The sequence below is a fragment of the Bos grunniens genome, chromosome 6, assembly GCF_055505025.1.
Source record: "Bos grunniens cultivar Pamir isolate PY7600 chromosome 6, Bosgru_T2T1.0, whole genome shotgun sequence".
Classification (NCBI taxonomy): Eukaryota; Metazoa; Chordata; class Mammalia; order Artiodactyla; family Bovidae; genus Bos; species Bos grunniens.
The window spans coordinates 72,640,644-72,667,698 of record NC_141170.1 but is presented as its reverse complement, the minus strand read 5'-3'; the positions used below and the strand labels follow the sequence as shown (position 1 = coordinate 72,667,698).

The following is a 27,055-nucleotide window of genomic DNA, read 5'->3' as shown; positions in this document are numbered from 1 at the left end:
TTTTTGTTTTTTAGTCACTCAGTCGTGTCCGACTCTTTGCGACTCCACAAAGTCGCAGACCCCTACAGTCTGGCACTGTAGTCTGCCAGACTCCTTTGTCCATTGGGATTCTTCAGGCAAGAGTATGGGAGTGGGTTGCGATGCCCTCCTCCAGGGAATCTTCCCAACCCAGGGATCGAACCCAGGTCTCCCGCATTGCAGGCGGATTCTTTACCAACTCAGCCACCAGGGAAGCCCTAATCACTTCATAGTGATTCTCAATTCAGAGTCTTTCTTGTACCTGTGCTGAGCTGAGGCTCCTCAGATGGTTGATGTTTTATTAGGCTGCCTGTAGAACTACCCACCGGAGAAGGCAATGGCACCCCCCTCCAGTACTCTTGCCTGGAAAATCCCATGGACAGAGGAGCCTGGTAGGCTGCAGTCCATGAGGTCGCTGAGGGTCGGACACGACTGAGCAGCTTCACTTTCCCTTTTCACTTTCATGCATTGGAGGAGGAAAGGGCAACCCACTCCAGTGTTCTTGCCTGGAGAATCCCAGGGACGGGGGAGCCTAGTGGGCTGCCGTCTCTGGGGTCGCACAGAGGTGGACACGACTGAAGTGACTTAGCAGCAGCAGCAGCAGAACTACCCAAGACAAAGTATCGCGCTGTTAGATTTTTGTACCACCAACTTCGATTCCTCTGTATTGTGTATTTCGCTTGCAGAGCCCTGTGGCTTCCTTGTGAAGCTTGTGGGAGCAGCTACAACGAGCTGCTGGGCCTGGCTTTTTGGTCTAGCAGTGTATGAAAGCAGCTCGACAGGTTAATGGCTCAGATAATCTTTATAAGCTTTGAATTGTGGTTAAGACCACTTCTTCAGAGTGGTTTTTGGCTTTACCACAAATGTAGGTTTGATTGTTATAACATGACATGTGATAACAGAAAGTTAAGTTACAGTTCAAAAGAAATGTATTGTTTTGGGTATAAACACTCAAGCAGGAAGGCATTTCCTTATTCATGCAGTGGTGTATAAAAAATATCTGGAAATCTTTTCTTCCCCATCTGAACGTACAGATTTTGATCATTTTATTTTTTGCTTATTGATAGTCTCCCTTCACTGTCCTATTTTGCATGTTTTAAAATTACAGTTGCCATCTTTTTTTTTTTTTTCCTTAGGGTCAGGCTTCTTTAAAATAGTTTAATTCCTTGTAAACTTGAATTATAGCCTTTCCTTTATGAATTAGACTTTTGGCTGCTGCTGCTAAGTCGCTTCAGTCATGTCTGACTCTGTGCGACCCCATAGACGGCAGCCCACCAGGCTCCCCCTTCCCTGGGATTCTCCAGGCAAGAACACTGGAGTGGGTTGCCATTTCCTTCTCCAATGCATGAAAGTGAAAAGTGAAAGTGAAGTCACTTAGTTATGTCTGACTCTTAGCGACCCCATGGACTGAAGCCCACCAGGCTCCTCCGTCCATGGGATTTTTCAGGCAACTGTAAATGTTCTGGTCTGCTTTATTTAAAAGGAAAACAAAAGGCAGATATCCTGCAGAATTCAAATACTTTAAAACCAAACTGTATGTTAGAGGTTTGACTGTTTAAGAAATTGGCCAGTAATGGTTTAATAGAGGTTGGACTGGTACACAATCTTTATGTTAATAATTTTGACTAACAGAAAATGTTAGTGTAGACATAGTTTATAGTATAAGTGCAGACATAGTATATATATATGTATATATACATACATACATATACATACATATATATGTGTATATATACATAGACATAGAAGATGTTTATGTATTCTTGATCCATTTCAACTCAGAAAAAAAATGTACTTTGCAAAATTATGATTGGTGATGTAGACACTGGTCATGAGCAATGTAACATATTTATTGTCTTTGTGCAAGAAATATGAAAGTAATTGTCAAATATCTGATGTACGTATATGTACAGACATTCATGTCTGTTTATGTATATGTATGCAGTAGTTAAGGTATGGCTCCCACAGCAGGTGTCTTTAGATTTCCTGAGTTTTACGTATTTACAGCTTTTGAAGAGAATTTTTTCACTTTCTAGCAGTCAAAGACAGAAGAATCTTTTACCCTTATGATTTAGTCAGTAGTTGAAGTATTGGAAGGGTAATGAAAGAAGGTTTCCTTTCTGGTTTCTTGTTGACCCCTCACTTAAGCAAAACAAGTCTATACTATATCATAGAAATTTTTAGGATCAGTTAGTACACTTTATAGTCTTTCATAAAAATTGTATCTCTTCATATGTTAGTATCTAGAATTGAACTGTACTTGAATTCTACCTTATTGCAGAATGTATGGAAAATCATGGACCTTATACTGTAGTTACATTTTAAACCAAATTTACCATTATGTGAACAAGGCAAAGTGGTTTCTAAGCAGATTTTTCTCGTCTGTGTAGTAAGATTGACGTGTGTAAAGTGAGATGTGCGTGCATAGTACGTAGGTAGCCTGCTGCTGCTCCTGTCGTGTATTCTATGTGGATAGGGACCGTGTTCCATTTGCTGCTACATGTTCCAAATGTCAACTGCAGTTCCTAACATACAGTAGGCCCTTAAATGTGTGTTAAACGTTAAAGAAAGAACAGAAATGAGAATGTTCAAAACAATTATGCCACACTCTCTCTCTCCTTCCTCCTCATCTTGGTTTTAGGTGAGAGAGGCAAATGAAGCCAATTTAAAAGTTAACAATAGGAAAGTTCTAATCCTACTACCCATTCAGCATTTTTCTGTGACACTGCATAACTAGTGACTTTTAAAAAATGCATACTCTGGGGTAGATTTGCCAAACAGAGGACCACAATTGATCCTGATTCTTTTGCCTACTAAAATTAGGGAAGAAGACTAAATTCTGATTTGCAGTTTAGATGTAGAGAAGACCAGTTTTCAGGACTTAAATCCTTATACTAACCTTTGATATGAAATACATATATTCTGGAATGATGTAGCTGAGGACTGGAAATCACCACCTTCTAAAATCTGATGTTAAAATAGAATTCAAAGACAATAGAAATAAAGTCTAGGAAAGAACTTTTTTCCCAGAACCATCCATTCATTTGAAACACTTGAATGTTAATAAATCTGGATATATATTTATAAATTAAAGTAATATACCTACAGAAAAACAAAGCACACAAATCATAAATGTACAATAAAGTAAATTTTCACAAAGTGAATGTAAATGTGTGACCATCACAGAGATGAAGTTACAGAATATTACTCGTTCTTCCGGATCCTTTCATATAGCTCCTCCTGGTGTGTGTGCCTCCCTCTCAAAGGTCACCTGTATCCTGGTGAACTCTGTAGTTTAGTTTAGCTTTTCTTTTTAAAATTTCATATAAAATGGAATCATATAATTTTGTACCTTTTTGAGTCTGGCTTCTTTTGCTATTAGTCAGTGTTATTGCATGTGTAGTGATAATTTGTTCACTTTCCTTGCTGAATAGCACAATGCTGTATGATGATTCTATAATTTATCTGATCGCATGATGATTCTGTAATTTAGCCGATCCTTCGACAGTGGTCATTTGAGTTTCTGATTTGGGATTATTATGTCTGATGATGCTGTGGACATTCTTCTACATGTCTGCTGGTACTCATATATACACATTTGTGCGGGTATAGCATTTTTATTATTTTTGAACATCAGCAATAATAATCTCAAGTCAACAGGCATATATTTTAAGCTATTGTCAGTGGTCTAGCAGTATTGCTACATTCTCAGGTGTACTTTTATTAAGGAAAGATTATGGGCCTTCATGTACCACCTAATTGCATGATACTGCTTCTGAGGCTATTCCATTCCATGGGCTGAATCAGAATTAATTTAGGGAGAGGCCTGTTGGACCTAACTTTTACAGGGAAATACTATTTTTTTCTACTCGTATTTTCTTCCTTGTGATGGGAGCTAAGTATTACAATGCCAGGGTTCTCTTTACCAAGTTTACTCCTTTGATTCCTCGTTGTTGTTCGGTTGCTCAGTGGTGTCCCGATTCTTTGTGACCCCATAGGCTGTAGCACGCCAGGCTTCCCTTTCCTTCATCATCTCTTGGAGCTTGCTCAAACTCATGTCCATTGAGTCGGTGATGAGGTGATTCCTCACTAGGTACTTGGAAAACTTTATTTGTAGGATATTAGAACTCAGTATGGGCTTCCCAAGTGGCACTAGTGGTTAAGAACTGGCCTGCCAGGGCAGGAGACATAAGAGATACGGGTTCGATTCCTGGGTCAGGGAAGATCCCTTCGAGAAGGGCACCCCAGCCCACTCCAGTATTCTTCTTGCCTGGAGAATCCCATGGACAGAGGAGCCTGGTGGGCTACAGTCCATAGAGTTGCAAAGAGTTGGACACGACTGAAGCAGCTTAGCACAGGACTCAATATAGAGCCCAGCTTTAAAATTGCAAGGTCTTCTGGCTTGGTAGTTTTTTTTTTTAAAAACTGAAAATTACCTATTTTTCCATATTTTGTTAATTCTGTGGAGGCAAAAACTTACTTTGAGCGGCCTCCTGAAATGTAGCTTATTTGTCTTCTTCATTGTTCCCCACTAAAAATCTCTTTGGTCCTCTCTGCTATATTCAGGCTTCCCTACCAGAAATCATTGATGGTTACTTCTTGGGGATCTGATCTCTCGGTTCTAAATACCTGTACTGAGCAGTGGTTAAAGGAGAGCTAGACCCCTTCTAAGATAAATGTATTGCACAGTAAATGTTGTATACGTTTTCAAGGATAGAAGAACCCAAGGAAATCAGGCAAAGAAATCCTATTATGGATAGTTGTATTCTATGGCTTTCAAATGGAGAAGGCAATGGCATCCCACTCCAGTACTCTTGCCTGGAAAATCCCATGGACGGAGGAGCCTGCAGTCCTGTAGGCTGCAGTCCATGGGGTCACTAAGAGTCGGACACGACTGAGTGACTTCACTTTCACTTTTCACTTTCATGCATTGGAGAAGGAAATGGCAACCCACTCGTGTTCTTGCCTGGAGAATCCCAGGGACGGGGGAGCCTGGTGGGCTGCCGTCTATGGGGTCGCACAGAGTCGGACACGACTGAAGTGACTTAGCAGCAACAGCAGCAGCATGGCTTTCAAAAAAAAAAAATCTCTTTTATTGGCATCCCTCTTTCTTTCGTTCTTAAGTCTCACTTGGATTGGAAAGGCCATTTCAAAAGATGAGAAAAAAATAATAACTTCTAATTAATATCAGATTTCTTTCTTCCTGTGAAGAATTTTCAAATGACTTCAGAGAACTGACAACCTTAACATCTTTGGCAGATGTTTTGTGGAGGAAAAAAATCTTCACTGTTTATAATTTGAGGTAGGGGTGAGAAGTCAGTGGGGAGGTGCAAAGGCAAAAACTATGTGACATCTCATGTACAAGCTGCTTTCCATGATCACTTGGGATTTTCCACAGGAGATGTTCAAACCAAACAGTCTTTGAGGGATTGTTTGCATGCTGTCTGTGCTGCCCTTCCTTAGGAGGTATAGATTCTAGAAAGAACTTCTCTTTTTCCTTTTCTATCCTTACCTTGATGGTAGTAGGAACCATTTATATATTATACATATACTCCTCGTGTTCTTCTTCTGTATGTCTTGGCACCCACTTGTCTGTTTTTTCTAAGTTGTACGGCAGCCACTGTCACTTATCCTGGCAGTCACATAGGATACCCCTCAAAGCTGAGCCAATATTCCTCATTAAACCATAGTTTAAGGCAAAACTAAATACTATTAGAAGGGCAAAATATATATAAAACATGAAGTTTACCATTTTAATCATTTTTATGTGTTCAGTTTGATTAGGTACATTCACATTACTGCACAACCACCATCACCTTCTGTCTCCAAAATTTTTTCTTCTTCCCAAACTATGCCCATTAAACAGTAACTCTCCATGCTTCCTTCCATACCCTCAACCATGGTGACAGTCACTGGAAACCACCATTCTACTTCTCTGTCTTCTGAATTTGACTACTCTAGGTACCTTGTATAAGTGGGATCATAGGATATTTGACCTTTTGTGTCTTATTTTAATTTAGCGTAATGTATTCAGGGTTCATCCATGTTGTATGTAACTTGTGTCAGAATTTTTTTTAAGGTGGAATATTTAATTGTATGTGTATACCACATTTATTCATCCATCAGTGGGCATTTAGATTATTTCCACCTTTTGCCTGGTGCAAATAATGCTGCTCTAAACATTGGTGTACAAGTATCTGTTTGAGTTACTGCTTTTATTTCTATTGGGTATGTACCCAGAAGTGGAATTGGTAGATTATGTGTTAATTGTACGTTTAATTTTGGAGATACTGCCATACCATTTTATATTTCCACCATAATACCATACCATTTTATATGTCCACCAGCAGTGTACCAGGGTTCAAATCTTGTTGTTTTTTGTCAGTTTTGATAATAGGCATCCTGAATGGTATGAAGTGGTATCTTTATGTTTTTGATTTGCATTTCCATAGTGATTAGTAATGTTGAACTTTTATGTGCTTATTGGCCATTTGTATATCTTCTTAGAGATATATCTCTTCAAGTCCGTTGGTGGTTCAGTTGTGGTGGTTTAGTTGCTAAGTTGTGTCCGACTCTTGCAACCCCATGGACGGTAGCCTTCCAGGCTCTTCTGTCCATAGGATTCTCCAGGTAAGAATACTGGAGTGGGTTGCCATTTCCTTCTCCCAGGGATCTTCCCAACCTAGGGATCAAACCCAGGTCTCCTGCATTGCAGGCAGATTCTTTACCTACTGAGCTAAGAGGACAGTCCTTTACTTATTTTTAAATCAGGTTTTTGTTGAGTTCTTTATGTATTCTCAGTTTCTTTGTGAAATGTAGAATTAATTATATGTATTTTAAAGCTATATAAATGTGTATTTGTTTTGAAGGCCTTATTTCAATTTTACCATATTAGTTAGAGTAAATAATACTCTGTAATCCAGCCTTGAAACAGTAGTGGTGTTTCATCTAGTACCTAGAACTCTTAGGTGCTGTACACTTCTTTTTTGGTTGCACTTCATGGCATGCAGGATCCTGTTTCCCCAACCAGGGACTGAACATGCACCCCCTGCATTGGAAGTGTGGGTTCCCACTCACTGAACCTCCAGAAAATCCCTTGGTCTGTACACTTACGAACCTTTTAAATTCTTGTAAGAATTCTGTACAGAGATACTTTTATCTGTGTTTCAAATTGAGAAAACTGAAACAGAGAGTTTAAGTAACTTCTGCTCCTTTGCTTTAAAGTTAGGGTGTGAACTTAAACAACCTCACTCCTGAGTCCATGCCGGTACGGTAATATGCGGCTACCTGTCCCATGACCTGTATTTGTGACAGATTGTGTGTGCTCTTATATCAGATGACACTTTTCACCTCTTAAATATTGCCTTAAAAGGCAGTGCGTAAGATCAAGTCAGGTGTCTGAAGGAGTTCTTAGCAAAAATTGAATTCTTTTGCAGAAATTAAACAGATGGTTAAGGTTGCTGCTGCTGCTAAGTCGCGTCAGTCGTGTCCGACTCTGTGCAACCCCATAAACGGCAGCCCACCAGGCTCCCCCGTCCCTGGGATTCTCCAGGCAAGAACACTGGAGTGGGTTGCCATTCCCTTCTCCAATGCAGGAAAGTGAAAAGTGAAAGTGAAGTCGCTCAGTCGTGTCCGACTCCTAGCGACCCCATGGACTGCAGCCTTCCAGGCTCCTCCGTCCATGGGATTTTCCAGGCAAGAGTACTGGAGTGGGGTGCCGTTGCCTTTTAGGACCTCTTTAAACTTCTTTAAGTTGCATTATATTTTCCTATGTGGAAGTGTATGTTTTCCATAAGGGTGTGAATTTCTTTATTTGGATCAGGCATATTTTTTTCTGTATTATTTCCCCTAGGGAAATTTGTTTGCTGAGAACATTTTGTGGGGTAAAATTTTAACTTCGATGTTTTTCTCAGTTTTTATTTTAAGCCACCCTTCTTCTAGACTCAATATATGAGTGGCCTTAACTGATGTTTAGATATGCAGTTTTATTTGGCTGTTTACCTAAGCCAAGCCTAGCTAGTAATGAATAAAACATCTGCCAGATTATATATAATACATTCTAGAGCAGAATGGAATTCTTGCTGCTGCTCATCATTATCACTAATACTGATAATTAGTGGAAATGGTGTATATATATATGTGTATATGTGTGTGTGTATTATTTTATATACACACTTGGGGAGGGGAATGAAAATATATATCTCATTTTTTCATTCAAAATTAATGCTTCTGGGAATTCCCCAACAGTCCAGTGGTGGCAGCATGGCCAAAAAAAGAAAAAACTTAATGCTATTAATTGGATAGCTCTTTTTACTTTTTTCTTTTCTTTGTGTTTGGGTCTGTAGGCATGATTGTGAGGTGCTATGTGTAACCAGCAATCCATTCCTAATTATCATGGATTAAAAAAAATTTTTTTAATACAAATGATGCTTTATTGCATATCTTTGTATACAAATTTTTGCATAGTCAGATTTGTCTACCTATATAATAAATTTCCCGAATAGAGAGTGCTAGAGATTCAAAGGAATGCACATCTTGAATTACAATAGACACTGCCAGGTGTCTTCCAAAAAGATTGCACAAATTTAAACTCCCAACAGTGCATGAGAGTTTCTGTTTCTCCACTTGTACATCAACACTGGGTGTAATCAAACTTTAAGTCTATAGCAAGTTGTCATAAGAACATAAGAGCTGTGCCAGAAAGCCGGCCGTGGAGCCTCTTATCGCCGCCAGTGAATGTCTCTGTTGTGGCCACCAGGTTCTGTGGCGATTAGTGTTATGCCAACACCTAGATCAGGTTAGTGCTTCTCTGATGGTGGCCTTTTTTGTTTTGATATAATTTCAGTTTACAGAAAAATTGCAAATATAACAAAATATTACAGAGAAGTTCAGCCAGATACTTCATTTATTAACATTTTACCACATTTACATTATCCCTCTGTGTATCTACACACACACACACACACACACACACACACACACACACAGTCTTATTTTTCCTGAACCTTTTGAAGGTAAGTAGACATCATTCCCTTTTCTTTCTAAACACTACAGTGTTTCTAAAATTAAAGACATTCTCTTATTTAATGCCTGTATAGCTATCAAAACTAGATATTAAAATTTATATGATCCTATTTTCTAATCTACCATTTTATGCAGATTTTGTCACTTGTCCAAATAATGTCCTTTTCTAGCAGAAGTAAATTCTGGATATTCTGTTGTATACAGTGATCATGTTTCTTCAGTCTCTTCTAATCTGAGCAAGTTTCTCATTTTTTTGTCCTTTACAACCTTGGTGCTTTTAAAAGTGTAATCCACTTATTTTGTTGACTCTGCCACAGTTTAGGTTTGTTATGTTTCTTCTTGTTTAGCTTCAAGTTGTGTTTTTGTCCGTGAAATTACAGAAATGATACTGTGCTCTTACCATGTTAGGAGGCATTTGATGTCAGTTTGTCCTTTTCAGTCTTTTGGCATGAAATTGGAGTAGTTGTCCAGCATCTTACTGCTCTCTCTTGTTGAGGCCATAGATTTTAAGACATATACTTTTCATATAAGGTCTTTATATGTGATGTTAATGGATGCCAGGGTTCTCAACTCAGCTGTGCTGTCTGGGTTGTGAGGTTTATGACTATCGCAGATTTAACTGGAACAAATCCTTCTGCAGGTATGAATTTTAGGAAAATCACCTTTTCCCTAACCTGATGCTAATTTTGGAGATACCTCAAAAGCCAGATGCAGAGAATAGCTGAAAATGATGGTCTCGGTCACTCCTAGTTTGTACCTTTCCACTCTGCCTGCTTCTTTACACAGAGTGATGACAGGCTAACAGAGTTTGCTGTTGTTTTAATTGGGAGAAAAAAAAAGGTAGAATAAAGGGATTTTAAAATTAAGGAAGCAGTGCCTTTCAGATGTTCTGTGCAGCATACTAGTAAGAAGGGGAGCATGTTTCTTCACCTGGTGGGGCCAAGTGTGGCACGTCTTTGAAGTCTACCCCATAGGATATTTGTTCTAATAGAAAATATTTAGTAATTGTGATGGTTCAGGAGAATGCATCGTGCCTTGATTGTCTTTTTTGTTGTATCCAAGACCACTAGTTATACCTTGACAGGTTTTGAGCATTATTGCCATTAAATACAGGTCTTAAGGTAAGAGTAGGTTAAAGCTAAAAATTGAATTGTGACAAGGTGTCACTTGCTTGCTCAAAGTTATTTGACTCAATACATAGACTGTTTTCTGTCATAAATATAGAATGAAGGTTTAGAAGTGAAGATGTTACATATTTACTTGAAATATATTTTTAGATTGTTCCAATATTAGTCTTTTCAATCATATTCAATAAGTATAATGTTTATTTCTAGCTTTTTAAAAAATAAATTACATTGATGAACATCTTTGAATATATACCATTGTCCATTTGTCTTAATTGAATGTAAGTGCCGTAAGGGAATGGATTTTATGTCTCTTTTGTTCACTGATGTATACCAAGTACCTATACTCGGTACATACTGGGTGAATGAATGAATCTGAAGACAAAGATGGTATATTATGTGTAGCCTTTTCTAATTAGCCTCTTCTGTTTTGGTGAGTAGATTGCTCAACAACTTTCTGGTACGTATTGCTTTGTTTTTCATATTATATGTTAGCACAGACTATGATGATCACGTATATCATCTATTTGTTTCTTTCTCCTGGTGGAATGATCAGGCATGGATTCTTGAGGGTATCAATCAGGTTTCCTTATTTTTCCTTCGTTAAATGCTGTTTCGTTTCACTGTCTTAAACCATGATTCAAAAATTCTGGTACTTTTTTTGAACTGTATACCACCGAGAGAAGATTTGGTATGAAGTGAAGTGAAGTTGCTCAGTGTCCAGCTCTTTGCAACCCCATGGACTGTAGCCTACCAGGCTCCTCCGTCCATGGAACTCTCCAGGCAAGAGTATTGGAGTGGGCTGCCATTTCCTTCTCCAGGGGATCCTCCCGACCCAGGGATTGAACCCGGGTCTCCCGCATTGTAGGCAGATGCTCCATTATCTGAGGCACCAGGGAAGCCCGACAAGTGTATAAAACAAGTGTACTTTTCTCAGCTTGCTGTTCATTCAATGTTGTATTTACATGAAGTTCGACTTCATTAAGAGTTTGGATTTGTTCATGCTCTCTTCAGTGTTTCTTGAGTTAATAATTTATTTTAATTTCATTTATCCATAAAGCAGAAAACTTGTGAAATTCAGAATAATAGAGGAAATTACTTTTAGTTCTACACCCAAGGGCAGAATAGTTTCCCACATGATTTGAGCTGGCTTTTGCGTCTGTAGACTCAAAAGTTCTAATATCACTAGACAATATCCTAGCAGAGTAATTACTAAATTGTTCTATAGTCAAAGTTTTTTCTTTTCTTTCCATACCTCACCTTTTGGTTTTTGACTTGATTTTTCTCGTGTGAAGCATCTGTTAGCTAGAAAAGGTGTTAAGATGGTAAAATTTTGATAACTTTATCGTGTTTATCCTCAATACGTTGGTGGTCATATACTTCCTTAAAAGATTGGTTAATATAGAAAAAATGTGTCTGTTGTGGGGGAAACAATATTACATGTCCACCATGAGCAAAACAGAAGTAAAAGAAGTATGCAAAGTTCAAGTCTTTTACTTACTTGAAAATTCTAATGGATTGGAGGATATGTGGGAACCTTGTATAGGTAGGAAATATATTAAGTGATTGATGGAAACTTTTGAAAAATCTTCAACACTGCCAGGTGTATGAAAACCGATACAGTTATAATAATAATTTCCCTAACTCTGTTTTGAGTAAAAGATGATTGTTATATTAAAAAGGGAAAGCTAGTGAAGTTAAAGTAAAATGAATTTGCTAGCCTAAAATTATACTTACAACATATACTTTGGACAGTCTAAGCTTTCTTGAGCCATGTGTTATATGAGCATAACTAACTAGTGATGGCACCTAGGTTTGTGTTTTATTCGCCAGTCCCAATCTGAGGGAAAAGCATACAGAATGGAAGAGGGAAAGGACATAGGTGTAATCAACTTTACATAAGCTAACCTTTGCTTGTTACTTAAAAAAAACTCCAGAATTATAACTTTTCTTTCAAATATATAACAGGATTTATATTATCATGATTAATCAAAATATGCTTTATATAGTGTACATAAAATTTGAGAAACCTATTCATGCAAATGAGATATTGACAACCTATAGTATCAGAAAGATAAACTGGATAGCAGTGATTCTTTGTACAGTGAGGAATTAACTCCATATTTGATAAAATCAAAGGTGTCCCTAGATAGTGAAGGATTTAGGGTTTTGTTTTTGGTTTTTTTTTTTTGCATTTTTACTTGTATCATGCACATCTTATGAAAGTGTCTTACAGAAAAGTGGTCTAAACTTGACTGATCCGATTTATTTCTGATTTTCAGTTGTCAACACATGTCAATAGACATCTTGTTTTAAAAATAGATTAGAAGTAAAGATAAAAATTTTGTAGTGTCCTTACTCCCTACTGCAAAATGGAGGAATAGGACTTAATCTTTAAATTATAATCAGTCTCTGATTAATTGTTACCTGACTTGTCATTTCTGCTGAAAACTGGTTATTTTGATTGTATAATATAAATACTACATCATGAATTTTCTTGATTCACTCATGTTTAAAGATGGGCCTTCTTTCTGCAGAAGATAATTCCTGAAGTGTTATGTATTATACATCAGATCAGTAGAGGAAAGTGGCTCTTGATAAGTATAGGGTGCATATAGTATCTTGGTGTAAGTTGATAGTTTTAAATATGTAGATCTATGAATTTAACTGAATAATTAGAATCTAGTTCAGTTGTGAGCTTCAGAGTTATGCATCGTGAACCTACTAAACACTCCTATGAATTTCTCAGAAAACTCATTTTCTTTTATTTTTGATAATTAAATTTACGTATTTTTAATCGAAGGATAATTGCTCTAAAATATTGTATTGGTTTCTGCCATAGGTCAACATATATCAGCCATAGGTATACCTATGTATACCTTTCTCTCTCTTTTGAACCTTTGTGCCACCTCCCTCTGCATTCCACCCCTCTAGGTTGTTACAGAGCCCTAGTTTGAGTTCCCAGAGTCAGGCAGCAAATTCCAGGTGGCTGTTTTACATAGGATAGTGTATCTGTTTCTGTGTTACTGTCTCCATGCATCCCACCCCACCTTCCTCCCCCCACCGCCTGTGTCCATGAGTCTGTTCGTTCTCTGTGTCTCCATTGCTGCCCTGCATGTAGTTTCATAGGTACCATTTTTCTAGATTCCATATTTATGTGTTGAAACACGATGCTTATTTTTCTCTTTCTGACTTTCATTCTGTATAATAGGCTCTAGGTTCATTTACCTCATTAGAACTGACACAAATGCATTCCTTTTTATGGCTGAGTATATTCCATTCTATATGTGTACCACAGCTTCTTTCTCCATTCATCTGTCAGTGGACTTATAGGTTGCTTCCATGTCCTAGCTATTGTAAATAGTGCTGCAGTGAACATCGGGGTACGTGTGTTCTTTTCACTCAGGTTATATGCCTAGTTGTGGGATTGCTGGGTCATATGGTGGTTTTATTCCTAGTTTTTTAAGGAATTTCCATAGTGACTGTATATACATTCCCACCAACAGTGCAAGAGGGTTCCCTTTTCTCTACACCCTCTCCAGCATTTATTGTTTGTAGATTTTTTAACGATGGCCGTTCTGGCCCTTGTGAGATGATATCTCACTGTAGTTTTGATTTGTATTTCTCTAACGAGCAGTGCTGAGGTTCTTTTCATGTATTTATTAGCCATCTGTATGTCTCCTTTGGAGAAATGTCTGTTTAGGTCTTTTGCCCACTTTTTGATTGGGTTGTTTGTCTTTCTGGTATTGAGTTGTATGAGCTGCTTGTATATTTTTGGAAATTAATCCTTTGTCAGTTGTTTCATTTGCTATTGTTTTCTCCATTCTGTAAAGAATCTGCCTGCTACGCAGGAGACCCGGGTTCAATTCCTGGGTTAAGAAGATCCTCTGGAGAAGGGAATGGCAACCCACTCCAGTATTCTTGCCTGGAAAATTCCATGGACAGAGAACCCTGGCAGGCTACAGTCCAAGGGGTTACAAAGAGTTGGACATGACTGAGCGACTAACACTCTCCATTCTGAGGGTTGTCTTTTCACCTTGTTTATAGTTTGCTTTCCTGTGCAAAAGCTATTAAGTTTAATTAGGTTTCACTTGTTTATTTATTTATATTTATTTCCATGATTCTAGGAGGTGGGTCATAGAGGGTCTTGCTGGGATTAACGTCGATTGTTCTGCCTGTTTTCTTCTAAGGGCTTTATAGTTTCTCATCTTTCATTGACATCTTTAATCCATTTGAGTTTGTCTTTGCATATGGTGTTAGGAAGTGTTCTAATTTCATTCTTTTGTAGCTGTCCAGTTTTCAGTGGCACCCCTCTCCAGTACTCTTGCCTGGAAAATCCCATGGACGGAGGAGCCTGGAAGGCTGCAGTCCATGGGGTCGCTGAGGGTCGGGCACGGCTGAGCGACTTCCACTTTCACTTTGCACTTTCATGCACTGGAGGAGGAAATGGCAACCCACTCCAGTGTTCTTGCCTGGAGAATCCCAGGGATGGGAGAGCCTGGTGGGCTGCCGTCTATGGGGTCGCACAGAGTCGGACATGACTGAAGCAACTTAGCAGCAGTTTTCCCAGCATCACTTATTGAAGAGACTATCGTTGTCACATTGTATATTCTTGCCTCCTTTGTCAAAAGTAAAGCGCCCATAGGTGCGTGGGTTTATCTCTAGGCTTTCTATCTTCAGGAGACCCATTTTATTACCCTTCTCCCATTCTATTAGATACAGTAACCATTAGGTTTAATGAGATCAGTAGAAGTGTGATGGCATATGCATTAAAGAGAGGATTGAGTTTACAGACACTTACTGAAGATACTTTATTATACACTGAAGAAGTGATTTATCACTTATAAGATTGCTAACTTTCAGATAGCACCCAGATAGAACAGTACATCATTTTGAAATACTGTTCAAGCTCAGCAGGCAAATCTCTTTTTCATGTTTTCTATGGGGGCAGGAGTGATGTTGCACAAGCATTACTATATGATTGTTGACTTCATCTAATGGGTAGTTCCAAAAAAGAATGTAGGCAGATACTTGAACCAACATTCAGTTGATTTAATCTGATTTTTAAAGCATTCCAGAGTACCAGAAAACAAAATTTGCTTTTGAATTTTGAGAGCAGTGGATCTTATTGGTTATATAATAGACCTATGTTAAATTATCTGTTAGATTCCAAAGGATGTGTGATGATCAGAGTTATTAGCTAATATGGTTAGTATCATGATTCTAACTGAAAAGTTTCGTCTCATTTGTTAGCTGTGTCTCTCTAAAATTTTCACCATTTTAAGCTCTTAGATACTCTCTACATTCTTTGCTTCTCTTTATAAAGTGTGACTCTGTTCTTAAATATATATATGCAAAGAAGTAATTTAAAGATTGTCTTAAACTTTTGGGGTTTTATACTAAATCCGACCTAGTGAGGAACTTTTTAATTTTAATCATATGCTGCAATGGTAAATTTAATCAGTCTCATACATTAAAAAAAAAAAATCTTTCCTGTGGAAAGTTTCAGGAATAGATTTTTGCCTTTAATTCCATAATTGGAATTCATATCATAGATTAACCAGTAGTTCAGTGTTTTAAAGCCTATGTCCTTCAGCACCCTTGTTGATATTACTAATAAATCATTGTGTTTAAAGTGGACCATCCTATAGGATAAAAATCAAAGAGGATTACTTATTATTAATCCTTCTGACAAAAACTTGGGATTATTTACTCGTTTTGGGGTGCTGTTTCAGTTATAGCCACTTTTCAGTATTTTAGGGTTAACTGAAATACCAAAATATTCAAGGGAAATTTCTTATAAACCAAGTTCATAAACAGTGTCATAGAACATTAAATTACTCAACAGAATGAACTACATGGGATTTTAAGACTTTTGTCATCAAGTTAATAATTGTGTGAAATACCACAAATACAGAACTCTTTTAGGCTTCTCAAACCTATAACTCGTTATGAACAAGTCACTTAACCTATTTATAACTGCAGTGTGGCTTTAAAAAGAAAGAAAAATTCTATTGATCTTTTTTCTTCAAGTGCTGTGTACCTCTGCCATGTCTTTCAGAAGACCTCATTTTTTATTTCAGAGGAGACAGGTCATCACATAAGGATTAGTTTCTTCTTCTTCTTATACTTGTTTATCTTTGTTAATATCACACTTAATATCTTTAGTTATTTTGGCTTAACTTTTATAACTAGAAAACAGTAATAATTACTAACATTTACTAATAATTAATAATTCCAGGCATTCCAGGTGTTCTCTGTGTCTTCTGTATATTAGTTAGCACTTTTAATCCTTCAGCAACTCCTTGAGGTAAGATGAGGAAGGAAACTGAACTAGAGAGTCAGATAACTTCAGGGCTGCTCGGGAAATAAACACTAAATCATAGATTTGAATTCAGCTAATCTTACTCTTGGAGTCTCACTTACCACTCATGCCGTATTCTAATTCCAGCCTAAATTGTGCTTATCTTTGCTTGGGCTTTTTCTCTTTGCCCTCTCCCAAACAATGTTACTGTCTTTCAGTGGTTCTATGCTAGAATATTTAGCATATTTCTTTTTGAAGGGCCATATATTATGAACTAATTAATTAGTCCACATCTAGGCTTAAATCTTAACTCTGCCTGCCACTTAGTTTACTTTGTGACATTGGGCAAGTTGCTTTATACGTCTTTAAAATGTGCCTTCCAGAATTATTTTATAATGGTTAAAAAGGGTTAACAAAAGATATAACATAATGCTTGCCACATGGTAAACATCTGTGAGATCTATACCCCCTTGGGCTCTGAGGAATTTTTTGAGTGCTGCAGATTATGTGAGACTAGAAGATCATCTTTTGTTGGGTGTTTTAGCAAGGTGTCTCTGGGAAGTACCTGCTATCCTGCTCTCCTCATCTAATCAGTGTAATACATACTCAGCGTGTGGATGTGTCAGGCCTACCTAGGGTCTGTTGTTTTGTTTAGAAACAACTTTAAAGTCTGTATTTTGTTACTACTGCATGTTGGTATTTACTGGAGGCTTTCTTTTTACAGTGCTCTTTAGTAGGGTTGAAGTGTAAGTCGTAAAGGAGGTTTCATGGTGCCTAAAATACTGTGGAGTGTGTCATATAGCCTATTTAATTTTTTTTTCTTATTTCTTCTAGAAAATTTGGTGAGCGGCCTCCACCTAAACGACTCACTAGGTAAGCGTTATATTAGTCTTTTACCCAAACATTTTATGAAAGTGTTAGATCCTGTCATTTTGGAAACTCAGGTTTTATTGAAAAGAAGTTACTCACATAATGATATCTAGATCATAAGCCTATTTCCATTTTCCCTTCCTTTTATCACCCCCTTTTCTCTCCCCATAAAACAAGATAAGATGGTACAGTTCAAAGGGAAAATGAAACCTTTCAAGGTTAATATTGAGTATTATATAGTTAACGTGACAAGGACTACAGCATAAGGATGGTTTCCTTTATCTAGTTTCATTAGGCAATCACAATTTGTTGATTACAACTGGGACTTGAAAGATACTTAAATGCTTTTAGAAAGAATTTTAAAACATTTTATACATTTTAATGAGACTATAAATAGTATACTGTTCTAATTATATAATTTTTACAGTGTGCATTTTAATTACATGTTAAATTTAAAAGTGTTGGTCTTGAAAATACTTTAAAAAATTTCTGAGAGCCAGTGATTGTAAAATAAAAAGTAAGATGCTCAGTTCCACAGCTATAGTCCTGGAGATAATGCTACCCTGCCTTGTTAATATCTTTCAAGAAAATTCTATGCATGTATAAACAGAGACTTGTCTGTTTTTTTTTTTTCTTTTTAAAGTCTAGCATCATACTCTTAGCAGTGTTCTGTTAACTGTAAATCTTCTACCTTGGTCTCTTTAGTGTCTTCATAATTTTTCATTGTCTTCCGACCAGTCTTTATTTAATTCACACAGATGGCCATTTGGGTCATTTCCACATTGTTGCCATTATTAAAAAAGCTGTTTCACTCAAACAATGGTGGGGACCTGCCAGAAGGACACACAAAAGGAGCCAGTTTGAAGAGGCTTCTTTTAGCTAAATCATGGACACTTTGGTCATCAAAATAAATAATGACAATAATAGATTAGAACCCATAAAATAAAATGACAGTTTAGAAGAGTATGCTGAGTTAAATACTTAAATAAATGGAGGAAAGGAGATAGCTTCCCTTTACAGAAGAATTCCACCTAATAAATGTAGAAGAAATGATGAAACTAGGAAACCACACATTGGCAACCACTACAGTGATTGTCGTCTCAGGCTAACGTCATCAATGGATGTTTAAACTACTGGTTTAAAGTCTGATGAGAAACAGCTTTTTTATAGTGTCTAAGCATATCTCACAAAGTATGTGTTAACTATGAGTTCAATTCAGTCGTTCAGTTGTGTCCGACTCTTTGCGACCCCATGAATTGCAGCACGCCAGGCCTCCCTGTCCATCACCAACTCCTGGAGTTCACTCAGACTCACGTCCATCGAGTCAGTGTTAACTATAAAGAGAGCAATAGTAACATGACAGGAAATCTGACAGACACCACCTTAATTAAGTGTTCTAAATTAACATCACCAGTAATGGACAGATAAATTCCACATGCATCATGAAGAATCACAGTATAGCTTTGGTGTGATTCTTGCCAAAAATGCATAAGCTTAAATCTAAGCTTAAGGAAACCGTCAGACAGACACAGATGGAAGGACGTCCTATAAAGTAAACAGCATTTACTCTTCAAAATTTTAAGATTACGAAGAATAAAGTCTGCAAAGTACCAGAGTAAAGGAACCCCAAAGGTCACAACAGCTAGGTTACACATGACAGATTTAACTAAACTGGACCAGGAACAAATTTTTCTTGTGCTCTAAGGATGGAGTTGCCAAACATTTTCTCTAATGGACCAGGTAATGAAAGTGTTAGGCTCTTTGGATCACACTGAGTTTGTTGTGACTCTTCAGCTCTGTTCTTATGTCCCCAAATCATCCATAGACAATATGTAAATGAGTGATGTGTCCATGTTCCAGCTCAGCTTAATTAAAATAACAAACAAAATGGAGGCTATCCTAATTTGGCCTGAGTTCAGAGTTTCTCAAGGCTACTTCACACTTCCACCCCCCAGTAAAGGATATTAGAGGGACAGTTGGAAACAACTGAATAAAAATCTATTGCCGAAGTATTGTATCAGTCATAATTGCATGTGATTGTATAAGACAATGTTTTTTTGGCAATAAACACAAGTATTTTGGGTAAAGTGGTTTTATGTCTATAATGTGCTCTTAATGGTACAAATATGGTAAAATGTTAACATTTGCTAGTCTGAGGGAAAAGGAGACTAGGAATTGTTTGTACCACTTTTGTAACTTTATATCTGAAACTCAAAGTTTAAAAATATTTTTAAGGCATTTTTCAGATCAAGTGGGTTGGGAAAATATAACTTACCTCACAGGTCAATGTAAATATATTGTCAACTACTTGTTTTTATATATCTTGAAGAAATTCTAACTGGAATTTGTTTAATTCACATATTAGGCATTTTGAAATTTAACATTATTTATTAGATAAATGATATTATTAGATAACTATTTTCATTTCATTACCAGCAGGAATAGGTTTGAGTGACTCCTAACAATAAGATATATTTTGATGAATAATTTGGGTTTCCCTGGTGGCTCAGAGGTTAAAGCGTCTGCCTGCAATGCGGAGACCTGGGTTCAATCCCTGGGTTGGGAAGATCCCCTGGAGAAGGAAATGGCAACCCATTCCAGTATTCTTGCCTGGAGAATCCCATGGATGGAGGAGCCTGGTGGGCTACAGTCCACAGGGTCGCAAAGTGTCGGACACGACTGAGCAACTTCACTTCACGTTTCCATAAAAATAGCAATCAGCACAATATATAAATGTTATAAATAAATATAATAAATGGTAATAATATAAGGAAAGGAGGTTTTCCTTTCCTTAAGTGTATACAATGATATAATTAGGTCCCATCTACTTTATCATGGCTTTCCATTTACCTTTTAAGCAGTTTTTCCTGGTTAGAAAATTTTAGTAGATTTTAGGACTCTGCTTCTGGCCAAGATGGAGTAACAGGGACTGGAATTACTCTTCAGCTTGGAACAACTAAAAGCCTGGACAAAATATATGAAACAGCAGTTTTCAAGATATTGGATGGCAGGCAAGAAAGGACAGTGAGCCTTGAGAGACAGGAGACAAATGAGGTGAGCCCCAGCTTAGTGCCTGGAGAAAGTTTCCAGTATATGATGTAGGAAGGGGAATCCAGGTTGAGCCTGGTAAGCACCTTGAGTTGTGGAGATGAACTGGGAATGTAAGGAGGCTAATTAAAGTGGTCAGAATTCTTTGGGTGGGGAACTGGAGAGGAAAGAGCTATGCAGAGTTTCAGAAATCTTTAGAGGGTCCTCTCTAGTCTTGAGCTGAGTATTAAACAACACATGTGTGAGTAAACCAACCAAGGCTGGGGGAAGATAAACCTAAAGAATTAGAGGAAAGAATTCCTAGAGCTCTCTCAATTCTATGAATTGTGCCTGTTGCCAGTAGTCAAAGTGGGAAAAAAAGCTCATAATTCACAGTGCATCAACTAGAGTATTCAGAAGAGTTTGGTTTCAGTGGTACAAAATTAGGCCTAAACTAAATGCTGCTCTGGTTTCACCTAAAAACCTTAAGCAAGTTTGAAAGGATCAAACATTTTCTAAATAACTTAATTTAGAACTAGAACAAAGCTCAGGAATATTTAAAAATGGAAAAATATGCAGCACTCAAAAAGATGGTAAAATTCATTGTGTCTTAACATATGGTAAAAATAAAAAATGTAGGAAAATGGTTCATAATAAGAAAAACCAGTCCATTAAAACCAACCCAGAAGTGACACAGATGATAGAAAAAGGCATTAAGACTGTTAATTACATTTGTCTTCTTTATGTTTAAGAAGCTAAGATCAGGACTGTACAAAATTTGTGTCAAAGGATAAAATGGTAAATATTTTTGTGGCCTGAACAGCCTCTGTTGTAACTATTCAACTTTATTGTATCGCAAAAGTAGCCAGACACAATGTCTAAATGAATGGACATTACTGTATACTGGAATATAACTTTATTTCTACTATAGGTGGTAGGTTGCATTTGGCCTATAGGCTGTAATTGCAGATCCCTGAGCTGGAAGAGAGATTGGAAGTTAAATAAAGGACATGGAAGATTTAAAAAAAGAGAAGATCCAATTCACATTTGTAGAAATGAAAACTAAACTATTTAAATGAAAAAATACACTTGTATTAATTACAGATACATGCTACCGAAGAAATTAGTAAACTTGAAGGCATACTAATAGAAGCTATCCAAAATGAAGCACACAGATAAAATGTCTGAAAAATATCATTAGTGAACTGTATTTTATTTTCAAATGGACCAATACACATGTCATTGAAGTCATTGAAGGGGAAAGAAAGAAAAAGAAAGTGAAGTTGCTCAGTCATGTCTGACTCTTTGCGACGCCATGGACTGTAGCCTGCCAAGCTCCTCCATCCATGGGATTTTCCAGGCAAGAGTACCAGAGTGGGTTGCAAGAGATAATGAGTGAAAATTTTCTAAATTTGCTGAAAACTATATAATAAAACAACAATTCTAAAACTCAGTGAACCCCAAGTGCAAAAACTATTACCGTTTATTTCTGGAAACACATCATCATCAAACGGCTTAGTTCAGTTCAGTTCAGATCAGTCGCTCAGTTGTGTCTGACTCTTTGCGACCCCATGAACCGCAGCATGCCAGGCCTCCCTGTCCATCACCAACTCCTGGAGTTCACCCAAACCCATGTCCATCAAGTCGATGATGCCATTCAACCATCTCATCCTCTGTCGTGCCCTTCTCCTGCCCTCAATCTTTCCCAGCATCAGGGTCTTTCCAAATGAGTCAGCTCTTCACATCAGGTGGCCAAAGTATTGGAGTTTCAGCTTCAACATCAGTCCTTCCAATGAACACCCAGGACTGATCTCCTTTAGGATGGACTGGTTGGATCTTCTTGCAGTCTAAGGAACTCTCAACAGTCTTCTCCAGCACCACAGTTCAAAAGCATCAGTTCTTCGGTGCTCAGCTTTCCTCATAGTCCAACCCTCACATCCATACATGACCACTGGAAAAACCGTAGCCTTGACTAGACTGCTTAACCACAGTGATAAAGAGAAAATATTAAATGGAACAGAGAAAAATGATACATTATATACAGAGGAACAAAGATAGCGTGACAGAGGTTTTTCATCTGAAACCTTGCTAGGAAGAAGAGGACAGTGGAACAAGAGTATTTAAGTTCTCAAGGGGGGAAAATATGGCAACCTAGAGTTCTAGACCCAGCAAAGGCAAAAACAAAGACAGTTTTCAACATAAGAAACTGAAAAGGAATCAATCATAAACAGGCCCGAGCTATAAGAAGTGCTGCTGCTGCTGCTGCTAAGTTGCTTCAGTCATGTCCGACTCTGTGCGACCCCAGAGATGGCAGCCCACCAGACTTCCCGTCTCTGGGATTCTCCAGGCAAGAACACTGGAGTGGGTTGCCATTTCCTTCTCCAGTGCATGAAAGTGAAAAATGAAAGTGAAGTTGCTCAGTCTTGTCCGACTCTAGCGACCCCATGGACTGCAGCCTACCAGGCTCCTCCATCCATGGGATTTTCCAGGCAAAAGTACTGGAGTGGGGTGCCATTGCCTTCTCTGTAAGAAGTGCTAAAGAAATCCTTTATGCAGAATGATAAGGAATTTTGTATCTCTGGGAGTGTATGGAGGTTGGAGAGTTTAATTCAGAGTTTCTTTCTTTAAAAAAATAATCTTTTAAACCTATCCTCTTCTAATCCCTGTCTTCCAAATTAAGCAGTAGTTTAAAAAAATACGTTGTTACTTAGAGGATGATCTTTTGGATAGTGTTCTAAAAGTACTATTTTACTGATACAGAGTTATTTTTGATTAAGTATAGTTAATACTATGTACTGTTAAGCATTTCACTTTTTAAAAATACTACATTCTTCTGGATATATAGATGAATACATATGGTAGGAATTGAATGCTAACTCTCAAGGGCATCCCACTCTCTTGAAGATAGTCCCCTTAATGTGGATCACAGATATAACTGACTTTACTTGACTATGGATTAAAACACCAGAATAACCAGGTTTTATACTGAGATACAGAAACAACTGGCATGGTTTTCTGTGGCCTATAGTCAGTTCAGTTCAGTTGCTCATCATGTCCAACTCTGCGACCCCATGGACTGCAGCATGCCAGGCCTCCCAGTTTTTCTCAAACTGTACTCTGCAGCGCTCTGAAATGTTTGCAGGTGTTGGGTGTATGTGTGGAATTACTTAATGCAACAAAAATAAGTTTCTTTACCAGCAGACAGTTCATGTTGGAACCTTTATTATTTGGATTTTACAAGTGACAAAAATCCAATTTGAGGAGTACAGAGACTGATTCCGTTGGTAAGGGTGACAGTTTAGACTTTCCATCTTTGTGGGCCACCATTCTTCTTGAGTATTTGGAATTGGCTATGGTTAGTTCCCAGCTCAAATGCCTTCCCCACAATCCCCAGCCCCCAACACAAACACACACGTGCGGGTGCGCGCGCGCGCATGGTTTAAATCACTTACGCACCCTTTGCCGCAGTCATGGCGGCTTAACTGAATGCGGTCAGGAAGTAAGGGTTCTATTTTCAGATGATTAGGGGTTAGCACCATTAAGGATATTCTTTTTTGAATTTTGCTTGCAATATAAAAAGTACACATTTATAAAGGAAAAAAGAGTCAGAAGGTTGACAAAGTAATAATTTAACCATGTCAAATTATAATGGCATTTGCCATGATTTCATGTTAGTAAAAAATATTGATAAAAATTTCTGCTTTTCTAAACATTTAAGCTAAATGTGTTTTAAGTAAGAAAACTCAAAAATAGTTGCTCTATACTCTTCTTCAAATAATTTTTAATTGGCTTCCATTCAGAATGAATATTTTATAAGGAATTATGGAATGAATTAAAGAATACATAAACTTCAAAACTTGTTAAATAGTAACTGTTAAAACAGATTATGAGTTTCAGCTTTATTGTCACTGTTTTTTTTTGTTTTTTTTTTTAATAATTCAGCAATACAAAGTAGTAATTCTACTGGTAAGGTCCTTATAGCACCTATATTGTTTTCAAATAAAATTTCCCTTGTTCTTTCTTAAAAAGACATTGGATGATTTTCTCATCTTACTGTTGGAAGGAACAATTTTGGTTTTCTTTAATCCACTTATTTTCATCCCAGGTAAATTGCCCCACCCCTCTGATATTTGGCAATATCTGGAGACATTTTTGGTTGTCACACATTGAGGAAAGGTGTTATTGGCTTCTAATCGGTAGAAGTTAGAGATACTGCTAAACACCCTCCGGTGTGCTGTACAGCCCCCTCACACCAGAGAATTGTTTAGCCCAGGATGTCAACAGTGCCTAGATTGAAAACCTGTTCATTTGAAGACACTCTACTCTGTTTGAGTGAAGAGCATATGGGCTATCACTTCATGGGCTTTACTTTTTAATTGTGTTTCTTTTGAGTATATTACCTTAATTTTTTTTAATGGCTCTTTAAGGTACGAAATAGAACTATCAACCTACAATTGCCAGAGAACATAATTTTAATGTTTGATATTCTATTAACAAACTGGATTTTTTCTTGTTGAAGATGTTTGTTAAATTGTTATTACAGAACAACTATTATTAAAAGTTTTTAGTGGCTTTTTCAAGAATTTGTATTATAAATATGAAGGGAAAAGACAAGGAAAACTGGAGCTATCTTGCATTCATCATAAATATGTTGAGATCTGTACTCTTTTGTCATGATGACGTTGTGAACAGTTACTTCCAATATGAGCAGCTAGCATGATAACCAGTGCCTGGGAAGTAATGGGCTCTCAATAAATCTTTAATGGGAAGACGGATAAAAGTGTAGCCTACCTGTTACGCTTGCAGAAACTCGTGCCTTGCAAGTCAGGTGGGACACCTGATCCTTTACCTCCTGGTCCCTTCCTTTCAAGTTTGCTGTCAAACTTAAGTGGAAGTCTTCCAACCTCTACCTCCTGCCCGCTTCCTCCTGCTGTTCTAAGAAAATAATAATAATAGGTAGAGTTGCCTGACCCTTGATATTTGTCAGATTGTGGGGATACTTAATTTAAAATATTTTTCACAATATGAGCTATTAATGTCATTTTTTTTTAAACAGGTGAGAAAACTCAGGCTTAGTAATTGATAAGAGTTAAGATTCAGACCCCTGTTTTATACCAAAACTGGGCTCATAACCAGTGCAAAATATCTAATAATATTAATTTTGTCTTCAAGAGCCAGACTGCCTAAGTTTGAATCCTGAGACTTCAGTGTCATTTTGGAAAGTTACTTAACTGTTCCTCCATTTCTAAAATGTGTCTGATAGTGTGTCTTAGAGGCTTTGCATACTGTTTGGGATGACAAGGGAAAAGCCCTGACATCTGACACACTAAGTAATTGCTAAATGATATAATAGAGACTATAATGCAAGTAGAATCCAGTATGGGGAAATATATTTGAAATTGCTTCTTAAAATTTTTTTTTCAAGTATATTGCAACTATTCACATTTTATGCCAGTGACTGGACATCTGTGTCAGTTTTGTCAAGATACTGACCTTCTGGCTTAGCTTTTGTTTCCTTATCTACCTTGAACACTTTGGTCAGTCATATGACTTAGTCGCGCCTCAGATCCCGTATTATCCTTATCCTCTTCATGCTACACCACTTGTCCACTACCCAGCAGGTTTGAGAATGTGCTGTCTATTCCCTTGGAATGTTAGTGGGAATTGTCACTATCATTTATGAATTTCAGCATTAGCCAGTCCTTCAGTACAGATTTTCAGTCATTTACATTGTCAGCGTCTTTCTCCATTCCCTAGAGTATTTTCAAATATCAGTAGTACCTATGGCCTTCTTCTGACCTGTTAGGCATCACAGCAGACTCTCATTTTACAAAAATTGGTAAGACTTTTTGTTAGCTGGTGGCTGACTTCTTGCTAAAATTAGAGACTTACACCTTTGCAGCATCTCACTCTTGATTGTTACCTTTTTTTGAGGTTGTCTCCTTCCTTAGCGTCTCATAGACAGTTTCAGTTCTACCCTTACTGGTTCTTCTTCATTTCCTTTTATACGTTTTCTTCTTGACATTCCCATCACTGTGTTTTCTTTCTCAGAGATTTAATTCACTTCCATGGCTTTAGTTGTGAGCTATATACCAATGAACCCTACTTTTCCAGCCCAGATCCTTCTCAGGAACTACAGGTGGTTATTTCCAACAACCTACCAGCTTGGAGTTCTGGGGCATTTCAGAGTCGACATTTGTCAAATATGATGGAACTTATTATACACTTGCCTCTCCTGAAACAAAACACTTAAAAGTTGTCTTCTGTACTATCTTCTATTACCTCTTCCTTAGTGTGTCAGCCTTATTTCAAGTTTTTCTCTGTGCTTTCTAAAGTCCTTTCCCTATTTCACCACTAAAATTAACTGAAAAATAAAATTGACTGTATGTCTTAAAAAAAACCCTTAAGATCTTACGTTGCCTTTTGTGTCCATTGAAAATCCAGATTCCACAGCATGGCGCTTTTTCTTTTTTTTTATGATTTTGTTTCTTTAGTTTTAGCTCGTGAGATTTTGGATCTTCATTACTGCATGTGGGATCTTTTTGTTAGTTGCCTGCATGTGAAGTCTTAGTTGCAGCATGTTGGATCTAATTCTGTGATCAGGGATCAAACTCCGACCCCCTCCTTTCGGGTCGCTGAGTCTTAGCCACTGGACCACCAGGGGAATCACAGCATGGTGTTTTTTTGG

General features: G+C 37.5%; 1 protein-coding gene across 20 annotated transcripts in view; it reads left to right on the top strand.

The window, feature by feature from the left end:
• Window positions 1-27,055, top strand: part of RBPJ (recombination signal binding protein for immunoglobulin kappa J region) — a 242,818-nt gene that overhangs the window by 182,486 nt on the left and 33,277 nt on the right. For 19 of the 20 annotated variants that reach the window (XM_086406221.1, XM_086406233.1, XM_086406228.1 and 16 more), the window contains one exon: window positions 17,305-17,343. In XM_086406221.1, the coding sequence (XP_086262347.1) occupies window positions 17,305-17,343 (39 nt within the window). Of the gene's footprint in view, window positions 1-17,304; window positions 17,344-19,776; window positions 20,395-27,055 lie in introns of those variants that run through there. The other variant, XM_086406240.1, reaches the window with a different exon arrangement.